Source organism: Trichoderma camerunense (genome assembly GCF_050948025.1).
Source record: "Trichoderma camerunense strain CBS 138272 chromosome Unknown V8C40scaffold_21, whole genome shotgun sequence".
Taxonomy (NCBI): domain Eukaryota; kingdom Fungi; phylum Ascomycota; class Sordariomycetes; order Hypocreales; family Hypocreaceae; genus Trichoderma; species Trichoderma camerunense.
Genome location: NW_028145349.1, coordinates 403,236 through 421,988, shown reverse-complemented (window position 1 = coordinate 421,988; position 18,753 = coordinate 403,236). Strand labels below are relative to the sequence as shown.

General features: G+C 50.8%; 6 protein-coding genes across 6 annotated transcripts; 4 read left to right on the top strand and 2 right to left on the bottom strand.

Moving 5' to 3' along the window:
* Positions 1–954: 954 nt before the first annotated feature.
* V8C40DRAFT_270086 (uncharacterized protein) lies at positions 955–1,453 on the top strand (the record flags this gene model as incomplete). Its single annotated transcript, XM_083220154.1, has 3 exons — positions 955–1,040; positions 1,100–1,209; positions 1,272–1,453. 3 exons carry the CDS (start codon positions 955–957, stop codon positions 1,451–1,453), a joined length of 378 nt encoding a protein of 125 aa, XP_083068690.1.
* A 5,807-nt stretch (positions 1,454–7,260) lies between these two features.
* Positions 7,261–9,607, top strand: V8C40DRAFT_255995 (uncharacterized protein). Its single transcript, XM_083218180.1, has 3 exons — positions 7,261–7,919; positions 8,056–8,649; positions 8,711–9,607. Exons 1-3 carry the CDS (start codon positions 7,696–7,698, stop codon positions 8,961–8,963), a joined length of 1,071 nt encoding a protein of 356 aa, XP_083068689.1. The 5' UTR covers positions 7,261–7,695; the 3' UTR covers positions 8,964–9,607.
* A 445-nt stretch (positions 9,608–10,052) lies between these two features.
* On the bottom strand, positions 10,053–12,691 carry V8C40DRAFT_113596 (uncharacterized protein). The gene is made up of 2 exons (XM_083210829.1): positions 12,025–12,691; positions 10,053–11,953 (listed from the first exon to the last, which is right to left on the bottom strand). The coding sequence occupies exons 1-2, from the start codon at positions 12,284–12,286 to the stop codon at positions 10,230–10,232; spliced, it is 1,986 nt and encodes a 661-aa protein (XP_083068688.1). The 5' UTR covers positions 12,287–12,691; the 3' UTR covers positions 10,053–10,229.
* A 445-nt stretch (positions 12,692–13,136) lies between these two features.
* V8C40DRAFT_255993 (Smc5-Smc6 complex subunit NSE1) lies at positions 13,137–14,465 on the top strand. Its single transcript, XM_083218179.1, has one exon. It carries the CDS (start codon positions 13,323–13,325, stop codon positions 14,301–14,303), a length of 981 nt encoding a protein of 326 aa, XP_083068687.1. The 5' UTR covers positions 13,137–13,322; the 3' UTR covers positions 14,304–14,465.
* Positions 14,466–14,701: 236 nt separating this feature from the next.
* V8C40DRAFT_255992 (uncharacterized protein) lies at positions 14,702–16,536 on the top strand. The gene is made up of 2 exons (XM_083218178.1): positions 14,702–15,916; positions 15,973–16,536. The coding sequence occupies exons 1-2, from the start codon at positions 14,854–14,856 to the stop codon at positions 16,308–16,310; spliced, it is 1,401 nt and encodes a 466-aa protein (XP_083068686.1). The 5' UTR covers positions 14,702–14,853; the 3' UTR covers positions 16,311–16,536.
* On the bottom strand, positions 16,519–18,224 carry V8C40DRAFT_277538 (SPRY domain-containing protein; the record flags this gene model as incomplete). The annotated part of the gene is made up of 2 exons (XM_083220972.1): positions 16,519–17,743; positions 17,794–18,224. The coding sequence occupies 2 exons, from the start codon at positions 18,222–18,224 to the stop codon at positions 16,519–16,521; spliced, it is 1,656 nt and encodes a 551-aa protein (XP_083068685.1).
* Between the last annotated feature and the right edge of the window lie 529 nt (positions 18,225–18,753).

Sequence of the window (18,753 nt, the reverse complement as noted above, 5' to 3'; positions counted from 1 at the left end):
CAGATCAGAAATATTAACTGCCTAGTTACCTCTATTTATAGTAATACGTAGCCGTTGTTTGTAAGACTTGCAAGTTGCCAACCAATAGATCAACACTGGCACGTATATGTTAATCAAATACGCCCCAGACTCACAATTCACCCATACCAAGTTTCCGGCAATAAGACAACACAAGCTCCCGATAAGAAGGCCGATCCATAAATATCTCCGATCCATAAGCTTGCCCAATAAGCCCATCTAGCTCAGCCCTGTACATCTCCGCTTCGGCTCTCTCGCTTCTAGAATGCAACTCTGCCAATAGTCTCCGGCCCTAATTACACCTTTTCCCGAGGTTCTTCTTATAAATAAAGTCACGATATCCATTATATGCTTTTTTCAGTTCTAAATTAGCTGTTTACATAATGCTCAATAATGCATCTCGCGTAATTGCGTCTGTCCGCCCCAAATGTCCGAATAGACAAACTATTCCCTCTATCATCGCATCCTCGGCATGGTTGACGTTTACAACGGTAGTCAATTTGCCCGATTTCCGCAAATCACAAGTTGAGAATGGAGTTGAGGCCTACAAAGACGCATCTCCAAAGTGGAACTTCGTCAGCTTACTCGGAACATCGGCACTATGGTAGTGCCAGCTCGTGCTCGATCCAGAAAGGTGTTTCTGTGTAGATGCCACGAGCTTGTCCACAAAAGTCATGAGATGCTGGCCAAATAGATTACAAGGCATGCGTAATTCGGAGAGACGGCCCGTTTAGGCACATATGCTTGTGAAATACGATGGAGGCATCATCACAACCCACTCCGGTGTAGGCAGGCAAGCAGGCAAAGCAGAGAAAAACATTTCTATAAAAAGAGGCCAATCCTACGCTGAATATGCTTAATGTTTAGATTATAACAAACATTATACAGTCCCTTTTGGTATCTTTTCTACCATATAATCCATCACTTACACCAAAAATGAAGTCACTTACCACCGCAATCATTGCGAGCTCTTTGCTGAGTCTCGGAGTTGCTGCTGATGGTGTTTTCGTCTGTCCCGGACCGTAAGTCGTCCCTCTTACGTTACATTTCCTCCAGATGTTCTAAGTATAGAAAACTTTAGCAACTGGACACCAAGCAACCTGTGTATGGATGTTCAGATGACTGACGGCGGCTGCTGGACTTCGCCATGGGAGACTCTGGGAGCAATCGGCCCCGACTCAGATAAGCATCGTATCATACAAAACTCCCACGAGATGGAAATTCCTGTATTCTAAATAAACATACCATTTTAGGATGGATCTGCTCAATGTGGGTTGAGCCCGGCAACTGCGTCGCTACCTCTGGTAACCTCAACTCCGGTGGTATCGAGGCTCCTGGCGTTGGTGACTTGCAGACTTGGAACGACGGACATACTGGCAAGCCGACTGGATACTGGTTTACTCAGGCAAGATCCGTCCAGTGCGTGCGTGCTTAAAGACGGGGCTTAAAGAATTGCTATTGAAAACAAGTGTAAATATTTATCGGAGCGATAGCCACCTATGATCTTCTATTGGCGTGTACCTAGTTACATATATGGCTGATCTTTGAATGGTAATCACTTTAGCAATCACATTCCACTAAGATACTAGGTACCCTATAGTATTTATGAGGTCCCAGTTGACACGATACTGCATAGGTACGATGAGATGGAGTTTGTACCATGGCGTTTATCTGAGAGAAAGGTCTTCTCTGCGTAGCCAATGCTGGCTTCCGTATAAATGCTCTTTCTACTAATGTTATCTATTTCTGATACATATTCTGAAACGCTCGTAAATTTAACTCACTTATCTTAATCAAGCATTCGTTCTATCGTTTAGTACATATTACCCGTGCTCTTGCCATCAAAATGCCATCGACTCATATACACGAGCATCAAATTTAATCAGGATACTACTTTTAGCACACCGCAGCCTCAATACATCGTCTATCTACTAACATTCTAGTACAGGCTAATTCTTCTTTTACCCTTTCATTTTATCCCCTCTCCCTTTTTGTAACAGCCAGCATACATCGAAAGCAGATGCAAACATATCTACCTATCATGTCCTAGGGTAGCCCCTGGCAAAGCATCAGATTATTCATCACAGACACGATGATCTAGAACTAACTGCTATCGGCGTAAGATTCGCCTCCTCTATTTATTCTCCGATAATAGCAAGATTTTGCGTCATTCAACGAGGGTATCTCTATGAAATATATCCGTTTTAAAGTGGCTCATGTGGTGGAGGAACTCTCTCTTAATCTGCTAGTCGAATCTAAGTGTAACTAAGTAAACAAAGGATCACGAGATCATCCAGTAACATCACTGAGAGCTATAAGAGTATTCAAGAGATGCCCTGAAGTGAGAAAAGAATCATGACTCAGAAATACGTAAGATTGATCACATTCGTCCCTCTTGGGACGGCAGTTGACCGCATATCATCGGCCCTGTCTCTGAGTTGAGTTTATTTTTCAAACCTTGAAGTTTGTTGCCAGCTGTGAAATGGCTCGTCGGATAACTACCTTTTACAAGGGGTTCGGCAACCATACACACGAAGCAGTCTTTCGTCTCGCCTATTGCCCACAGTTAGTTCCACACTACAGGTTACCAAGAGTTGATTGGAATGTCACTTCGGGCTTGGCGATTTTCCACTAATCGTAAAGTTGAAGACAGCTTGGCAGTTGAAGCTGATTAGCACAAGGGAAACTTAGTGACGGCATGCTCCCTTTTCCTGTGGAGCAGGGACTTGTCCTTTGGTGCATTGAGCCATTTGTTCAGACAGCTTGGAGACAGGAGGCGGCCGCAGTAGCACAGTACGGAGCAGATGCGTTGTAGGGAGGCAGGGATGGGACGTCATTTCTTCGGCAGCCCAACGATACTTCCCCGTGGCAATCATCGTACGATGTCCACCCGAAAACAGAACCACTCACATTGCATTCTGTCGCAACTTAGGCTAATAGCTCTGTCTCAAGAGCAGCAGCGGTGGTGTGGTGGTATCACTACTAAGCTGCCACGGCCTATTGGCTCATCCACGTACTCGGTGCCAGGCCCAGGGTGTGATGCAGGGCGCGCTGTCCACCTCGACGCAAGCTGCTTGTTCCGGTCCCACCAACGGGCGACGAGAATCGGGTTGCTTGCCGGGTCAGTGCAAAACCGATCGGATGGCAGCTCTGGCTCGCACTAGGCTGCAAGTGCTAGTGGTAGTTGATTCACTCAAGCTTACCCGTGCTTGTGCAAGTAGATCTGACTCCCGGCTTTTGGGAAACGCTGGAGGCTCACCGACTTTGAGTTCCAGCAGCTTTGAGACACCGGAGAGCCTCCACGTCGGCGTTGTAAAAAAACCAGCCCCCCGAATCCTGCATTCGCCTAAGGAGGGTCAGCGTTGGTACACATGTAGTGGTATGCGAGGAGTACTGGAACTCTGTGTTAGGCTCCGTGAAATAAGAGGTTGCTCAGGGTAAATTGAGTTCCTCGCGTCTATCACATGTACATCGTACTCAACCTTGCAATTATCATATGGATACCACTCCATATGCTCGGATCACCTCCGCGGGGATGCTCGGAAGGAAAAAAGCTGCCCAGGTGCTGTAATATCATTGTAGATATGTACATGCAGATACGACCACTATGCGAAGTGCATTTGTGTGGCACGAATATGGAGAGATGCATACATACTGAACGCATATTATATGACACATGAGATTGCAAAATGGGCAGACTCACCTCTATGATGTAACAGCACCATCCTTCTGTTCCCGAAAACTGGGAAGCGGTGCTCAGTGTCCAACAAGGAGAGAGAGAGCACCCACAGAATACACTCTGTATTAGGGGATTCTTTGTGACGAGCCACTTGTATGCTCATCTGCTTCTATAAGTGGCTCAGAGGGTGACATTCGCTTCGTGGAAGAATGAAACGACCTGCATGCCACGCTGTCTCGTTGATACACCGGTCTCCAGGTTTGTGGGACACTGCGTGACGGCTTGTTGGGTGCGCTACTGGCATTAGTCTTGCAGCTGCTGAGGCAATCTGCAGCTATGCACACCATCCGAGTAGCATCTCCACACAGAAAGAGACCCTCGCGTCGGGGATAATGTAAAGTCAATGATCAAGAGCCAGAGACCAAATTCACACAAGGGGGACCATTATGCCACATGCACCCTGCTGGAGACTGTGGTGACATGCTTGTGCAAGTACAGGTAGTGTTGTAGAGCCTGCTGGTACAGGTACAGGCAAACAGGTATGTGGGCGAAAAATTCCGAAATGATGTTATCGGCAATGCTACCTCAAGGGGCAAAGCAACTGAGAGCTTTTTGGGTATTGCCTTATGGAGACGTTGCGCTCGCGGCTTCGCTTTGTCGGTGAAGCAGAATCCAGGCTGACGTTTCGCACTCATACCTGCGCCTGTATCTAGATTGTCCTCAGCTTCTTTGACTCTTCCCCTTCGGCGTCTCAATCGGCTAACAAACACCAGGTTGTGACCGCCTAGCAGATGCTAAGCGATAGTCCCTCAGCAGCTCACCGTCTATGGATGTGGATCTTCACTTTGGCTCGTGGTAATGGATGGCAAAGGATGCCAAGGACGCATCGGCCCTTGCCGTGTGTGATTGGTCTGCTCTGGCAACTGGCTGCTCGTTACGTGCCGGTGCAGGCATCTTGTCACCCTCCTCGTCCAAGCTGTCGAGGGGGATCAGAGGTTACAAGCATGCTCATGCTCCTCTGGTTGATTGCTCGTACCGTACTTCTCCCAAGTCGTAACCGCGTGCAGAGGCCAAGCCGCGGAAACGAAGCCTGGCTTGCCTGGCTAGGGTATCTGGCCATGCTGCATGAGGCACCTTCCAAGTTGACAGGGTCTCAAATTAGCGGGCGCGTTTGAGCTAACTGTGTGAGAGTTGACACATCAGAAAACTCGCCGACGTAGAGCCACAGTGTCAGAAAATGTCGTGTCGTGCGGGGATTCGATGCCATACTGTCGGGCCAGCTTCCTGTTTCGAGGCCTGCTTGCTTTGCGTTGATATGCAGCGCTTGCTAGTCTGTAGCCGGTACTGTTCGCCGTTCTAGAAGCGCGTTGGCTGTGAGAGATGGCGTAGCAAATGGCGTGTGCAGACGAACTTGTTGCCAGTCTCGCCTAAGCTTTCACGGCAGAGACTAAAGTGGCCCATAACGTCGACTTGTATGAGCAACGAGCAACGGTGCGAAACGCGAGAGTTGCTACCTGGTAGCCGGTACGGCGTACTCCGCCACGGTGCCCAATTTGCTATTGTTGGTTGTCCAACGCTTCCAGCACAGACCAATGAGTACCAGAAAGGGCCGCAGAAGAGGAAGGCATTTTGCAATTTCCCGGATTCGCACGACTTTCCTCGGGGTATGACAATGAATAGTCTCGTTCTTATAGAGGACAGTGTAGTACACGCAATAGTGTAATTTTAATCAATCACCAGGCGGGCGAAATATATGGTGCGGTGCGGAGTAATTATGTGAGCTCGCAAACACATGCTTACCTCTACTTGTATCTTCTGCGCAGTGTTTTACATCATAACAGCTTTGAAGAACATTCTCATATTTCTCGCAAGGTTGCCATGACATAATGTCCGAGCACGAGTAGCGATGCGCAAATGCGGAAAGAACATTTCTGCAATAATCAAAGCACAACCCGGGTGTCCGGGATTTCTTCAGAGGCTGCCGAAATGGTTTAGGACGGCCTCGCCTCCCTGGAGAAATTCTGCCGGAACTTGGTCGATCATGCCTAGGGCCGGCAAACAAAAGAAGAGTCGTCCTTTCGGTCAACTTACAAAGCCCTCCTGGCAGCACTAGCACGGGCTTGTTTCGCCTACTTGTGATAGGGCTAGAATACGACAGCCCATGTCAAGCTCGAGAGGTCGGTAATGCCCTCTCCGCCATGTTGCAGCCCTGTTAGCCATGTGTTGGACCGAGAGAAATGCCCAGGTGCTCAGACGTAGCGTAGACCATCGCCCTGCAACGGAGGCCTGGTAGCAAGTGTTGTGATGGAAATCTCCGTAGGGAGGATACACGTGTGCTCCGTAATGTAAAACCAAAGGGAGCCAGGATTCGACGGAAAAGCCACCCCACCTTCCCGTGGCCGGATCACCTCCTCGATTCGATATTTGGTGCGCCAAACGTGGTGCCAGCAGGATAGTACGAGTATTCGCACGCACTGACACATCTGCGCTTTGCACAGGCGCAGGACGTGCTGCAGGGCGCTACTGTAGGTGTTTGGATGAATGCATCATGTCCACCTTGGCGGCGTCCAATCTGTCTGGCCCCAAAATCCGACCGCCGCCGCTGCGACCCGACGGGCTGGGTGCGGATTGACGGGAGGCAAAGTCTGGTGTTCCCGCTGGCAGCTCCCGTAACACGCTTCCCGCACACCATCCTCCCAGAGTGCTGGGTCCGAAGTGCTGTCTGCCCAACCACAGGCCATTTCCAGGACCCTCTTGCGGCGTTGGCGTCGTGTTTCCCAGCGTTGCTTGGGGCAGAAACTGGACAGACCCCGCGCCAGGCTCCGGTGCGCTGGACACCCATGGCAGCAGCCCCATCGTCGCCCGTTGCTAATGTCTAGGGGAGTGGGGGGGAATTGAAATAGGAGCTCCCCATGAGTCGCGCGCTTGCGTAGAGGCTCGCCCGCCAGTTTTGCATCGCACGGTGCAACGAGACCAGGTAGCGGTACCTGGACTGGAACTTGGCCGGCAGCGTAGGACTGACTTGTCGCGCAGCAGCTGAGAATATGCGTCGTATCGGTACCTGCGCCTGTCGCTATTGATAATCAAATACAAACATCCCGCCACCCCCTGTCGGCCTGGGTACTGGGTAGGTTCCGCGGCGGCTGGCGATGGTGATGAATTTTCCAAGTTGTGGCGATTTCCCGTCTCTGCCCTGCTTGTCATGCTGTAATAGCAGCCACGAGTACTTGCCTCGCATTGGCATCCCGGTGCCCGTGCCTCGTACCTGCCTGCGGATAGCAGGGAGCCAGTGCTGTTTTGAGGAAGGAACCATCCCGGATTGCTGGCGCCGGTCCGGTGTAAGTGCGAATAGCACCGTGCACAGTACGTCTGACGCCGCTGGGCTGTTTTAGTCGCCGCAACGCAGGGCAAGCAGGGGCCCTGTCCACGGTGCGACCACGGTGCGAGCTACTGCGCGCTAAGACCGCTGAAGCTGCAGGCCTAGCAGCACCTGGGACAACCCGGCATTAGTGCTAAAACCGCTGGACCTCCAGGACGCTGTGCGACCCGTCGCTCTCCTCCGACTCTAATCTTCGCACACCACTCCAAGGCCCTCGAGTTCTTGTTGTGTCCGGCTTCACTTCAGTCGCGGCGAGACGTCAGATGATGCGCTGTCGTTAGGCCGCTATTTATTCATTTCTAGGTCCGGGCCCTCGCGACACTTATCGACTTCAATTCCAGCTTTGCCCAGCCATCGAAAAAACCTACGACCCCGAAGGATCGCTATTTACCGTGGTAACGGTTCCTATTCCCCGAACAAGGCAAAAAAGGAAAAAAAAAGGAGTGCGCAGACAGAAAAAGAAAAGAAACCTGCGGAAGGATTCCGAGTGTTTCGACAGGTCACCCAAGGCTATCATTGCGATTATTCCCGTTTACCAGCCTACCGGATTCAACGTGCCAACGGTTTTTTTTGAGACAAACTACCGTTGCAATTGTGTACACCAACCAACAACGAAACTATGAGCTCCTCCGCCCAACCAGAGGCATCGTTGCCCAAGGCCGAGAAAGAGAAGAAGGGGATCGGCAAGGTGTTTTCTAAGGTCAAGGGCGTTTGGAGGAGAGGCGAATCGGCCGGCTCTAAGCGTCAATCACCAGCTGTTGCACCCTCAGCTGCTGTTAATGTCAGCGATGTCGCTGCGCCTGTCACGATTACAGAAACCAGAGCTGAAGACGCTCCTAAATCGTATGTGTGACGCTGAAATTGCTTTCTTGAATTCTAGCCAACTGCCTGTTACGGCTACCTGCCGTGATGCGATAAACATTGGCACCTTCGAGCCTCACCTTGTATGTAGCATGCTAACAAGCCTTTTAACGTATAGACCAAGTATCAGCCATGTCGCTGTCAAAACTTCGGAAGCGCGGGCTGCGTATGAGAATATGGCCGGAGTCAATAAGCTCTCCAGGCTTGAGCTGTTTGAAGAGCGAGCCAAAAAGTTGAACGAACGATTTGGCCTGGAGATTCAACCCATGCAATGGCAAAACGCCATCCCTAACGACACCGTACTTCGCATGGACAAGCCCATTAGAATGCGCATTCGACGAACCTGCCATCGCTGCAACGCTACCTTTGGCGCTGCTAAGGAATGCCCCAACTGCAACCATAACCGTTGCACCAAATGCACGCGTTACCCACCGAAGCTCTCTGAGGCCGAGGCCATTGCCAGTCGCGAAAGGAGAGCTGCCAAGATCAAGGCCAACCGCGAAAACGCCCCGATATTGCCCGACTACGGCCCAGAAGACAAGAAATTCGTGCTTACACGCCCAAGCAAGACAGGAGGCCAGGATCTCGTCCATAAGAAGCCTCGCCAACGTGTCCGACGAACCTGCCACGAGTGCCAGACGCTATTCATGGCTGGGACCAAAGTATGCGAAAGATGCAGTCACGTTCGCTGTACCGACTGCCCTCGAGACCCGTAAGTAGACACTTTAACGCTTGTAAGGGTATGTTCAAATGTTGACGAGAATATGTGACAGGCCAAAGAAGGACAAATATCCATTTGGGTATCCCGGCGATGAGTTTGGCCCCAACAGCGTACCTCACTACGAATGCGAAAAGTGTAAAGCAGTTTATCCCACCGACGCCGCGAATGGAACGGAATGCAGGAAATGTAAAAATCCAAAATCAAAGTCCTCTCCTCGTGCTCGGCCTCGCAAGGTGGAACCGATACCCGACCCGGACGTGGTCAAGTCGATACAGATTAAACTGGACAGTCTCAAAGTCACGTAGGATTTGTCTTGGTTTGACCTGCACGGATAAGCTGTTGTCTGCATCGATCCTTGAGCGAATTCTTTTTTTTCTTTCCCCCCTCATGTCTTGCATTCACCTTTACGTCTGTTCTGTTTTTACATAGACGACCTTGACGACGTCATTCGACTTTACTAGAGCGTCGTTTCGCGTGCTGAAGCATTCTTCACCTCATTCACCTCACCTCACCCCTTTTCTCTCAGACACTGAATCTCTCCTGGAACGACGACATTTTCATCTTCTCTTTACATATTAAGCGTCAGTCCTGCCAAACTGCGCAAACAAGCAACAGCTCTCTATTTCTTTTGTCATGAACAATATACCGAAAGGGGGAGGAAGGAATTCGAGCAGGCGATCTATCAGATCCATCGTTCTATCTACTGGTTAAAGAAGGGTGGATATGATGGACGGACAAAGAAAAAAGAAGGATGGCTTCACTCGGAATGGTCAGCTCATTGATGAACGACTAGTTTGTTTTTTTGTATTGGTGTTTTTTGTTGTGGATTTTTATTTGGTTGATATCTTATTTGTTTTATAAGCGCAAAAAGCGAGAGAGCATGACTGGTTTATTCTCCCCCCACCTCCTGTCTACCTAACATCTTATTTGATTATCTCTTCAACATTCATCGTCAACTGTGTTTATTCTTCTGTCTTCGTTCTAACCACATGGTGGGTTGGGATGATGTAAACTCAACATTAAAAAAGTAAGAAGTAAAAGTGAAATCTCATTCCATCTTTGATGAGGGTGGCTATCGATATATAAAAATATCTGTTGAAAAAGGTAGCTTAACTCACACATCAATCCACGTGTTTGAGATGTCGAGATGGCAAAAAGAGGGCAAAAAAACAAAACATACAACAGCCGGTGTTCGCTGATGGTCTCCCACTCAACTACTAATCTGCCGGTTAGTGGCTTGTCTCTGGGGGAGCAGACGAGACCCCGAATTTTCCACTACCTATGGTCGTATGTGGAGGATTTTGGACTCTATTCAACTTATATCGGAGTGGTGGAGTTAAGCATAAAAAGAGCCAAGAAAAAAAACAGTGTCACGCTTATGATTCTGAGAAAGACTCGTTCTGTAACTGTATTGCCCAAAGCTTTGTATATCTTACCTACCAACTGTAAACAAAATACACTACTCCGTATTATCGTATTATGCCATCACCCTTTTTAGGGGCGCTCCAGCTCCGTGCTGCCTTTCCATTTTCTTCACAAATACAAAATCAAATCCTGTCAAGAACACACGACTACTCCTCTATGATATGTGGCTCAAGCACAATCCTGGCCGTATGCGACACACAAGGCCCCAGCGTATCAATTCGATTCGCCTTCCGTCCAATATGTCTCCCACCTCCTCCATCCATCCGGTTATTCAAGTATATATGCTGATCTCTCAACGGTTGCCCCGCGACCAGGCCCCTGAATTCATTCATATTGTAAATGGGCATCAGCCGGTGCGTAGGGTAAAAGCGGCCACGAATGGACTGCTCTTTGAACACGACATTGTCCTTAATGAGGATCCAGCACCACTGCTTGCTTCGCGTGACTTGCGTCCGCCACCGAATTTCCTCCTGCAGCGCGAGGGGCAGCTTATCCTTTTCATCGTCGATGACGGTGCCCGCAGCGCTGGGGCCCTTTGACAACTGATAGATTGGCCCGCGGAAGAAGACAGAGCCAGGATAGTCGGCGCTAGTAAAGATGTGTAGCAAGCCCATCACGGTTGTCGGGCTGGAGTTCGCCTCAGCCCCTGCCATTTTCACCCGTACGGCATCGCCGATCTCGAGGCGCTCAGCACCGAAGAAGCAGCCGTAATAGGACACGGCTTTTCCGGTGGGGTCATCACCGCGACGGGTCCAAAGCGAGTGAGAGAAGTCAACTTTTGAGGCCGCCATCTTGGAAGCATCAAGGTTAATAAGATCTCGTCGAACAGCATTGTTCCCGGCAGCCTGAAACAAGCTTTCCCAAGGTACGTCATCAAACACCTTGTCCTTGAGTTCCGCAATATCAACGGAAGGGACGCTGTAGCAGTGGAATGGCCGCAGGTCGGCCTCAGCTTTGGTCACATTTGGTTGAGGCACCACGGCATGACCAATGGGTAATAACTCGAATGTCATGCCGTTGGGGGTCATGTTGCCAGGGGTCGAAATAATCCCAAGCCGCCAGGTATTACCTGTCTGATACCATACGAGCTCTCCAGCTCGGAAGAGCAATGGCCCCTTAAGCGACCATTGGATAGCCTGAGGTTTTGGCTGCTGGAGTGCTTGCTGCTGGAGCGGTGTAGGCACTGCAGCAGGCGCTGCAGCAGGCATCGGGGCTGAAGGGTTGGGAACAGCTGTAGGGAGTGGCTGGGAGGGGTTTGGCTGTATAAGCTGAGGGGATTGAGCGGGTTGTGTGGGCTGGGACGGCTCGCGCGACTCGCGTGGCTGAATCGGTGTGGGTAGCGGTACAGGAGTCTGCTGGATAGGCTTCGCTTGTGGCGGTTGCTGTGACAGTTGTTGAAGCTGCTGAGGTTGTTGCGCCGCCTGTGGGTGAGGAGTAATATTGGGCGACTTGTGAGATGGTTGGCCCGGGATTGGAGGCAAAGGAACCGGCGTTACTTTGACAGGTCTCTCGAGCTTCGCTGGAGTTTCTCCCAGGGCTTGGATAGGAGGCTGAATTGGCACCTGAGCCTGAGCCTGAATCTGAACAGGGGCTGAGACGGAGGGCTGAGCTGAGCTTTGAGAAGTAGGCTGTGCCACTGCCGCCTCTTCAGAAACCAGTGGAGGCTTTGCGAGGTTGGGCATGTTGCAGTGAACACAGCAGCAGTCGCCGTAGTCCTTGGACGCTGACAGCAGCCATATCAAGTGAACGCCAAATTCCTGAGGACTCTTGAATAGCTTTGACTTGGTGGGGTATCCAGACACCCAGAGATGCTTGGATTTTTCATATAGCCAGTAACCTCGTGGAAATTGCACATACCACGGGTTTCCTTCTGCAGAGAAAAAAGACATCATTAGACTGTATTCTAGCAGCAGCATGCCATCGTTACTGGGAATATCTTACCATCTGGGTTGGGTGAAAGTTCCTGCTTCAATAGAATGCCCAACTTGATCCGCCACTCCACAAACCTCGGGTCGTCTTCAGCTAGCCTCATCATCTGAGGCTTTGTTCGTGGAGTCTTGTCTGCGACAGTGGCCTCCTTGCCTGATTTCTTCGCGGCAGTGGTAGCTGCTGGTGTCGGCGTTGTCACTGGCCAATACCCCGGTCCAGTATCGACTCCATCGCTCCTCGCAATGCGGATCACATCAAAGTCTTTGGTGTCCATGGCTTCTCAATCATGATACAGCGTTTCGGACGAGCGTTGCTGCTGTTCTGCTCCACGACCACACGCTGCCTATCCCGACACGTAGGTCTCGTGACCCCTTGACCTAGAGCGGCTTCAAGAATCCAGATATCCCATACAAATAGCTGATAGAGAGGAGAAAAAAGATGGTTGTAGACGCTTGAGTGGATGCGTGATCAGATGTTTGCCAAAGCTCGAGATCTCTCAAAGAGCACGCAGTTATACTGTATTGTAGACCTGAGAGAGACGGAGGAAGGGCAGTTCCAGGCAGTTCACAGCGTCTCCGCGTGGCTCAATGGGAATATTGTGAGTCCTCGGCGGTATACTGTAATTTCTATTTCGATAGCACAGAGCAATTAGTATATTGGGGGTTTGCCTTGTGTTGACACAATGATGAATTGAATTTCTGTAGGACAAAGCCCGACGTGTAGTGATTAGCCAGTCAGAACTGATGAGTCATCACAACTGTGGCGCAGCTACATATCAAGAGCTTCATTCACTGGATCAAGAAGACGCATGATCAAGCAAAGCATGGAAGATGATGGGCATGCAATTAAGGAGAATTGAAGAAATATAACAGGCTCAAGTATCCAGACAGCTCTCAGTACGGGCATTCAGCCGTTATTTGCCTGTGTAGAGATGTACAGTGAGGTGTACATAGATGTGCATTAGTTTGCCGTGCCTTGTGCAGATAATGCGGTAAACGTAGAATACAGTGCATTACACCTATAGCTTTTCTAGGCTACAGAGGATTTAGAATAATAAAAACACCAGAATATCATTATTTTGGGCCTCGATATTGGCCGTTACTTATACATCTCCATTATTGGTGGACGACTCAAGCCACGCACCGCCACAATCCATTAAAGAGGCACGCGTTGTTCACGCGTTTTGTGAATTTGCTTCACTTGAGAGCCGGTAAAGAATCTTGAGATCATTTAGCATTTTCATCCTCATATGGGCCCTCTTTTCATTTTTACACAGAAGGAAAACACATAAGTTTCATAGTGTACCATCCATGAGTACCCAATCCGGATACCGCCATGGCAACAGGGCTTTCCTTCAAGCCCTCCTCGCCAATGGAACATTGACCTACAAAGAAGCACGGCCAATAATTGCCGCCATCATCAACGCCGATAATTCCGGCGACCCAGAAGGTTCAGAATACAGGCCCGACCAGATTACGGAAGAAGTCTTCCATGACTACATTGACAAAGCCTCCGCCGCAGCATCCCAGTTTGACTATGAGATTCGGAGCACGCAACACCAGGTCACCAAGGAGAGGATCTTTGCCCTCGTGAACACCACTTCCGACCCTCAGACACAGCTCGCTACGATATATAGCCCGGAAGAGCTATCCTTCATCAAGCGGGTTCTCGACGCCATGTTTGAAAAGTTTAACCGGCCCCGGCTTGAGTCGCTCTGCATTACCGAGATGCAAGCTATCAAACTTGCAAGGCCGCCACGCAGAGAGAGTCAGGGGGACGGAGAAGAGCAGTCACAAACTCCGATAGATAGGGGTTTGAAGCACAGCGAGGTGGAAAACGTCCTCGAAAGTCTCGTTGAGGGAGGCTGGTTCGAGATTAGCAGAGAGGGTTTCTACTCGCTGACGCCACGAGCGCTCTTGGAGCTCCGTCCTTGGCTCATTGATATGTACAATGACCCAGACGCTGAGCCCGGCGAGTGGCAGAGGATCAAATTCTGCGAGGCGTGCAAGGAGATTGTCACCTGGGGTCTCAGGTGTGCAGATCCCGACTGTACACTCCGGCTGCATGATATCTGCCAAGAAGCGTTTTGGAGGTCACGGCGGGGAACGAATTGCCCTAAATGCTCTCGTGAATGGACTGGGAATCATTACGTTGGAGAAAGAGCCATCACAATGACTGAGGCGTATCGACGAGGTCGAAGACAGAGCGGTGGCCATAGGAGTGCGCTGGCAGATGAGATTGTTCATGAGCAGGGAGGTGACGAAGAAAGTGAAGGCGAGGAGGAGGAATGATGAGATGTGATGAATTATCGGCAAAAGCAACGAAATTTGCGCTGTCGTTTGGAATATCTTGGCTGATATTATCACGGATATATACATGACTGTATGATGGGCGGGATATGGTACTACCATTTACGAATGATACCCTAGAACAATTTTTATTGTCCAACTGAGAAATATGCTAAACATTTGCATTACCGTTATTTGCGAGATATGCCTCGCTGTGTATTGTGTAGACTTCATTTCACTCGTCTACAGTGCAGATGCTGCGGGTACGTACTGCTCTTGCGCAGGGAGGCTTTTGCTTTAGATGCGCTGCAGTTTTGATTGGTCGAAGCTTACGGTGCTGCACCCAATGACATCACTCTCACGATTCACTTTCTTTGACATCGTGACGACTTGGCTTGCACGTGTCAACGATCTACTAATTTAATCAGATTCCAGTGAGGCGAAGTAGATCCACGCCCTTGCATTTCAATTCCTAACCCTCAACCCTTCGTCTCACGACCGCTACCTACCTACAAGCCTTTACATCTACGTTGCGACCGAAACGGAGAGCAAGATGCTGGAGTACTTTACCTATAAGAAATTCAAGAAGAGCAGAGAAGAGAAGGAGAGCGCAAAGAATACTCCAAAAGACGATGGAAAGTCAGCAGTGGATGCAAAAAAGGAGGGCAATAAGCAGGACGAGAGCTACGATTCGTCTAGCTCGGAGCTTAACCACCCAAAGACAGTCCTCAAGCCCGAGGACGAGCGATTCCTAGAAGAGCTCCTCGCCCAGGACGCCGATGGATCTCCACCACCGCTGCCACCTCGCATCTACACCTACGATGTAGACTGGCATTCCGACGTCGAAAGTTCCATCGATGAATCAAAGCAGAACACCGATGACGAGAAGGACAAGGCCGCGAAGACCCCCGACGCTGCAAAGAAACAAGACGAAGGCGCCGGAGAAAAGTCAGACAAGAACGGAAAAGAAAAGGCGAAAAAGAATGGAAAAGAAAAGACAGAAAAGCAGCCCAACAGGCTATCCCTCTTCTTTACGAGAAACAAGAAACCAGCGGATACCGTCAAGCCTAGCGATACACTCAAGCCAGACACAGAAAACGTCACGCCCAAAGAGGCCGAGCGCGAGAAGAAGGACCTCACCCGCGTCCTCGACCTCTTGAACCTCTCCGCCAAAAACAACAAAGCCGTGACCGAATCCAAGGACTCGTCCGATATCCTTCAGAGGTTCACCCAGATCTTCAAGGATCTCGTCAACGGCGTGCCCACTGCCTACGATGACCTTACTAAGCTGTTCGAAAACAACGATGGCACCATCAACAAGCTCTTTGAGAAGCTTCCCTCGTCGTTGCAGAAGCTTGTTACGCAGCTTCCGGATAAACTGACCACTACGCTGGCTCCGGAGATTCTGGCTGCTGCTGCGGAGTCGCAGGGGATTAAAGTCGCTGAGGGCGGCATGAAGGGCGCGGCGAAGAGAATGCTGTTTGGTCAGAACTTGGCGAATCTGGTGAAGAAGCCTGGTGCGATTGTGGGGATGCTTAGGGCAATCGTGGAGGTTTTGAAGTCGAGATGGCCGGCGTTTATTGGCATGAACGTCATCTGGAGCGTTGCCCTAAGCTGTGAGTTTCCTTCCTTCTTCCTCAGTTGATGTAGTCATTAAACTAACTATGTGTAGTATTGCTTGTGGTCCTATGGTACTGCTACAAGCGCGGTCGTGAAGAGCGCATTCTTCGTGAAGAAGCGGCAGCTGGAAACGAAGAGGCCGCCCGTCGACTTGCAGAGCTTTCCGACGACGAAGAATCTGATGAGAACGACAAAGAAGTTCCGAATGCCAAAGAAGCTGAAGAGGCTGCAGAAGTTGTAGAGGCAGCAGGGGCTGCAGCAGCCGCGGGAGTCATACCAGTCATCATCACGTCGCCAGAAGGAGAACAAGTGGCAGCCCCGAAAGAAGTTTCACCAACTGATGAGGTACCGCCTTCAGTTGCTCCGGCAGAGAAGAAGAATCACTCCTAATGACCAACAAATTGTTTACTTGATGAGATGGAACGATACCCCTCTTTCTTATGGTAATGACACGAGCACGACATGAGTTCTGGATAATGAGTCCTTCCTCTTGGTTGTTTCTTTTATTTCTTTCTTTTTTTGGTAGGTAGTATACGTATTTGGGTATCTTTTGAGTTAGGTTAGGTTATTCCATGCATGCAATGCGACAATCGCAATATCAATCGTCCTGCACCAACTCCTTGATTTCTTCTCTCCCAGGTGCCATAACCACTTCCTTGGTCTTCTCATCAACGCCAGCCTGGTTCGTAGCGCCGCCCCCATCCTGCATCCAAAAGTCCACCTCATCAATGATATCATAAATAATATCCTCCGCAATCTGCTCCTGATACCGCTCAACTACCGCATGGAGAGAGTTTGCGCTGAGACCATCCGGTTGAATCATATCCACCTCGCCATTGGTAGAGTCGTAATCTGCCGGCGGATACCAAAAGTCCGGCCCAAAGTTGACTTCGACTGCTCCGCCCCTAAACACGCTGACGGCGGGATAGTAGCCCAACATGCCGTCGTCGAGGCCTTCTCGGGCGCCGACTTGGGGCATTGGTTTGGATGCAGGGGGGAGGAATCCCAAGAGGTTCTCAAAAGGCGTCCCCATGAGCACGCCGTTTTTGTAGACTCTGATGTATGAGTTGGGAAGTGTTCTTAGAGCAGGCGTGGGGTGTGTAGGGCTCGGAGCGTCATTAGAGGAGCTTGACGATGCGGCTGGCGAAGGATTCATGAGATCTTCTAGCTCTTTAGTGGTGTGATATTCGATTTTCTCAAAGTACGTGTGCGCCTTGAACCGGATCGGTACTCGGTCTCGCACAATGTTGGCTGCTTCTGCAGTTGCCGGTGCAGGCTCGTCCGCCGCATCCACGGCAGGGTTATAGTGGCCAGCCATGATTTTTCTATGCAAATGCTCAGAGGGCAGCTGAATCTCGAGGCCGATGACATCGCCCTCTTGTATGCCCTCGCCGGGAGGGAAGAACTCTTTCGGACGGGACATGAAGACCTTTTCGCCTGCGACGTCTCGAATACCATAGCTGTAGGCGTCGAAGCCTACAGGGGCATCGAGAGAGGCTTCTCGTCTGGCCCATCCCATGCGTACGTGCTTCCCGCCAACTGGCTTTGCGTCGCCGTCTTTCGGCGGCTGTATGCCTTGTGTAATCTTGCATTCCCAATACCATCTTCCTTCGCGTACGGCCACATTGGCCCGTGCCATGCGGAAGCCTTTGTCGGTGGTAACTTGCCGGCCGGATTTGTCGAAGAAGACGTGAGTTGCGGCATCCTCGAAGCTCATTCTCGGCCCAAACGGCTCTGGCTCGGTCTGTCGATAGTATAGCGTGGAGGGGAAGAGAGGGTCGGCAATGCAGGGAGTGTAGCGAAAGTTTTTCTTGTTAAAGACACTGTTTTTGGGTTTAGAATAGTCGCCAAGTTGGAAGATAGAACCACTTACTGGTCTGAAGTTTCCATGAACTCGATTGTCTCTCCACCCGGCCCGTCAACTTTATGATGCAGTGTCATGACAGGCCCGCGAGGGGGGTCAAAGTCAGACAATTTGGGCGGCGCCAGCTTGTAGCGCAGCGGGCTGTTCTCGCTCTGCTCGGGTTCGCGTCCAGCTTTGGGATCTGGAGTGGCGGGGTTGCTATCGCCGCCCTTGGCCTCGCGCTTCTTGAGAGTCTCTTTCTTTGTCCTGACGGGCTTGGAACGTCCCGACTGCGATGCGTCGTCGGCATGTTGAGCTTCGGAAGAGGGCCTGACGTCTGGATTCAGCGGTGACGGTACGGCAGGACTGTGGCCTTCGTCGAACGCGCGCTTCTGGGGGATGGACGAGAGGGACGTTGTAGGCGTGAGCTCCCGCTTGGGGCTGCCCATGTCTGAAGCCATCGCGGGCGGCTGCGGAGGGATTGAGTTGAGCTCAAGCGCCAGATGAAGAAGGAAGTAGGAGTTGAAAGACGCGCGAGGGCAATTGGCAAGTTGTATCTCGAAATCTGGGCGGTGCGTGTGGTGGGGTTTGCTTTGATGTGCTCCGTACAGCATCAAAGTCAAACAACAAACGATGCTTTCCCGCAGATCAAAGGCCCGGTCGGCTTGAGCTACGGAGCTACGAGGTACGTTGGTCCAGGTACCGCGTTATCTTATCGGTCTTGATCGCGTCGTCAAATTGGACAAATTGGACGCTGCAACGGGTCTAGCCTTGCCGATGACCGACGCAGTGCGAGGTTGTGGCTGCCCCTTGCAAATGACAGATTTGCTGCACGGGCAGCCAATCAGACGGCGACTATTGTAAGCAGAGGCATCTCGACGGCGTATCACGACAGCCTCATTGGCCACCTTGCGTAGGCGGTGGGCTGGCGGCGGACCAGCGGTGGGTTGCAGTGGGCTTGCAGTGGGCTTGGGGTCTCGTTCCGGACAT

Excerpts from the sequence above, each read along its gene's own strand:
- V8C40DRAFT_255993 (XM_083218179.1), top strand. The coding sequence starts at position 13,323 with ATGAGTACCCAATCCGGATACCGCCATGGCAACAGGGCTTTCCTTCAA.
- V8C40DRAFT_113596 (XM_083210829.1), bottom strand. The coding sequence starts at position 12,286 with ATGGACACCAAAGACTTTGATGTGATCCGCATTGCGAGGAGCGATGGA. Across the intron at positions 11,954-12,024 it reads ACTTTCACCCAACCCAGATG|AAGGAAACCCGTGGTATGTG; the intron begins GTAAGATATTCC and ends TTTTCTCTGCAG.
- V8C40DRAFT_255992 (XM_083218178.1), top strand. The coding sequence starts at position 14,854 with ATGCTGGAGTACTTTACCTATAAGAAATTCAAGAAGAGCAGAGAAGAG. Across the intron at positions 15,917-15,972 it reads CTGGAGCGTTGCCCTAAGCT|TATTGCTTGTGGTCCTATGG; the intron begins GTGAGTTTCCTT and ends AACTATGTGTAG.
- V8C40DRAFT_255995 (XM_083218180.1), top strand. The coding sequence starts at position 7,696 with ATGAGCTCCTCCGCCCAACCAGAGGCATCGTTGCCCAAGGCCGAGAAA. Across the intron at positions 7,920-8,055 it reads GCTGAAGACGCTCCTAAATC|ACCAAGTATCAGCCATGTCG; the intron begins GTATGTGTGACG and ends TTTAACGTATAG. Across the intron at positions 8,650-8,710 it reads ACCGACTGCCCTCGAGACCC|GCCAAAGAAGGACAAATATC; the intron begins GTAAGTAGACAC and ends AATATGTGACAG.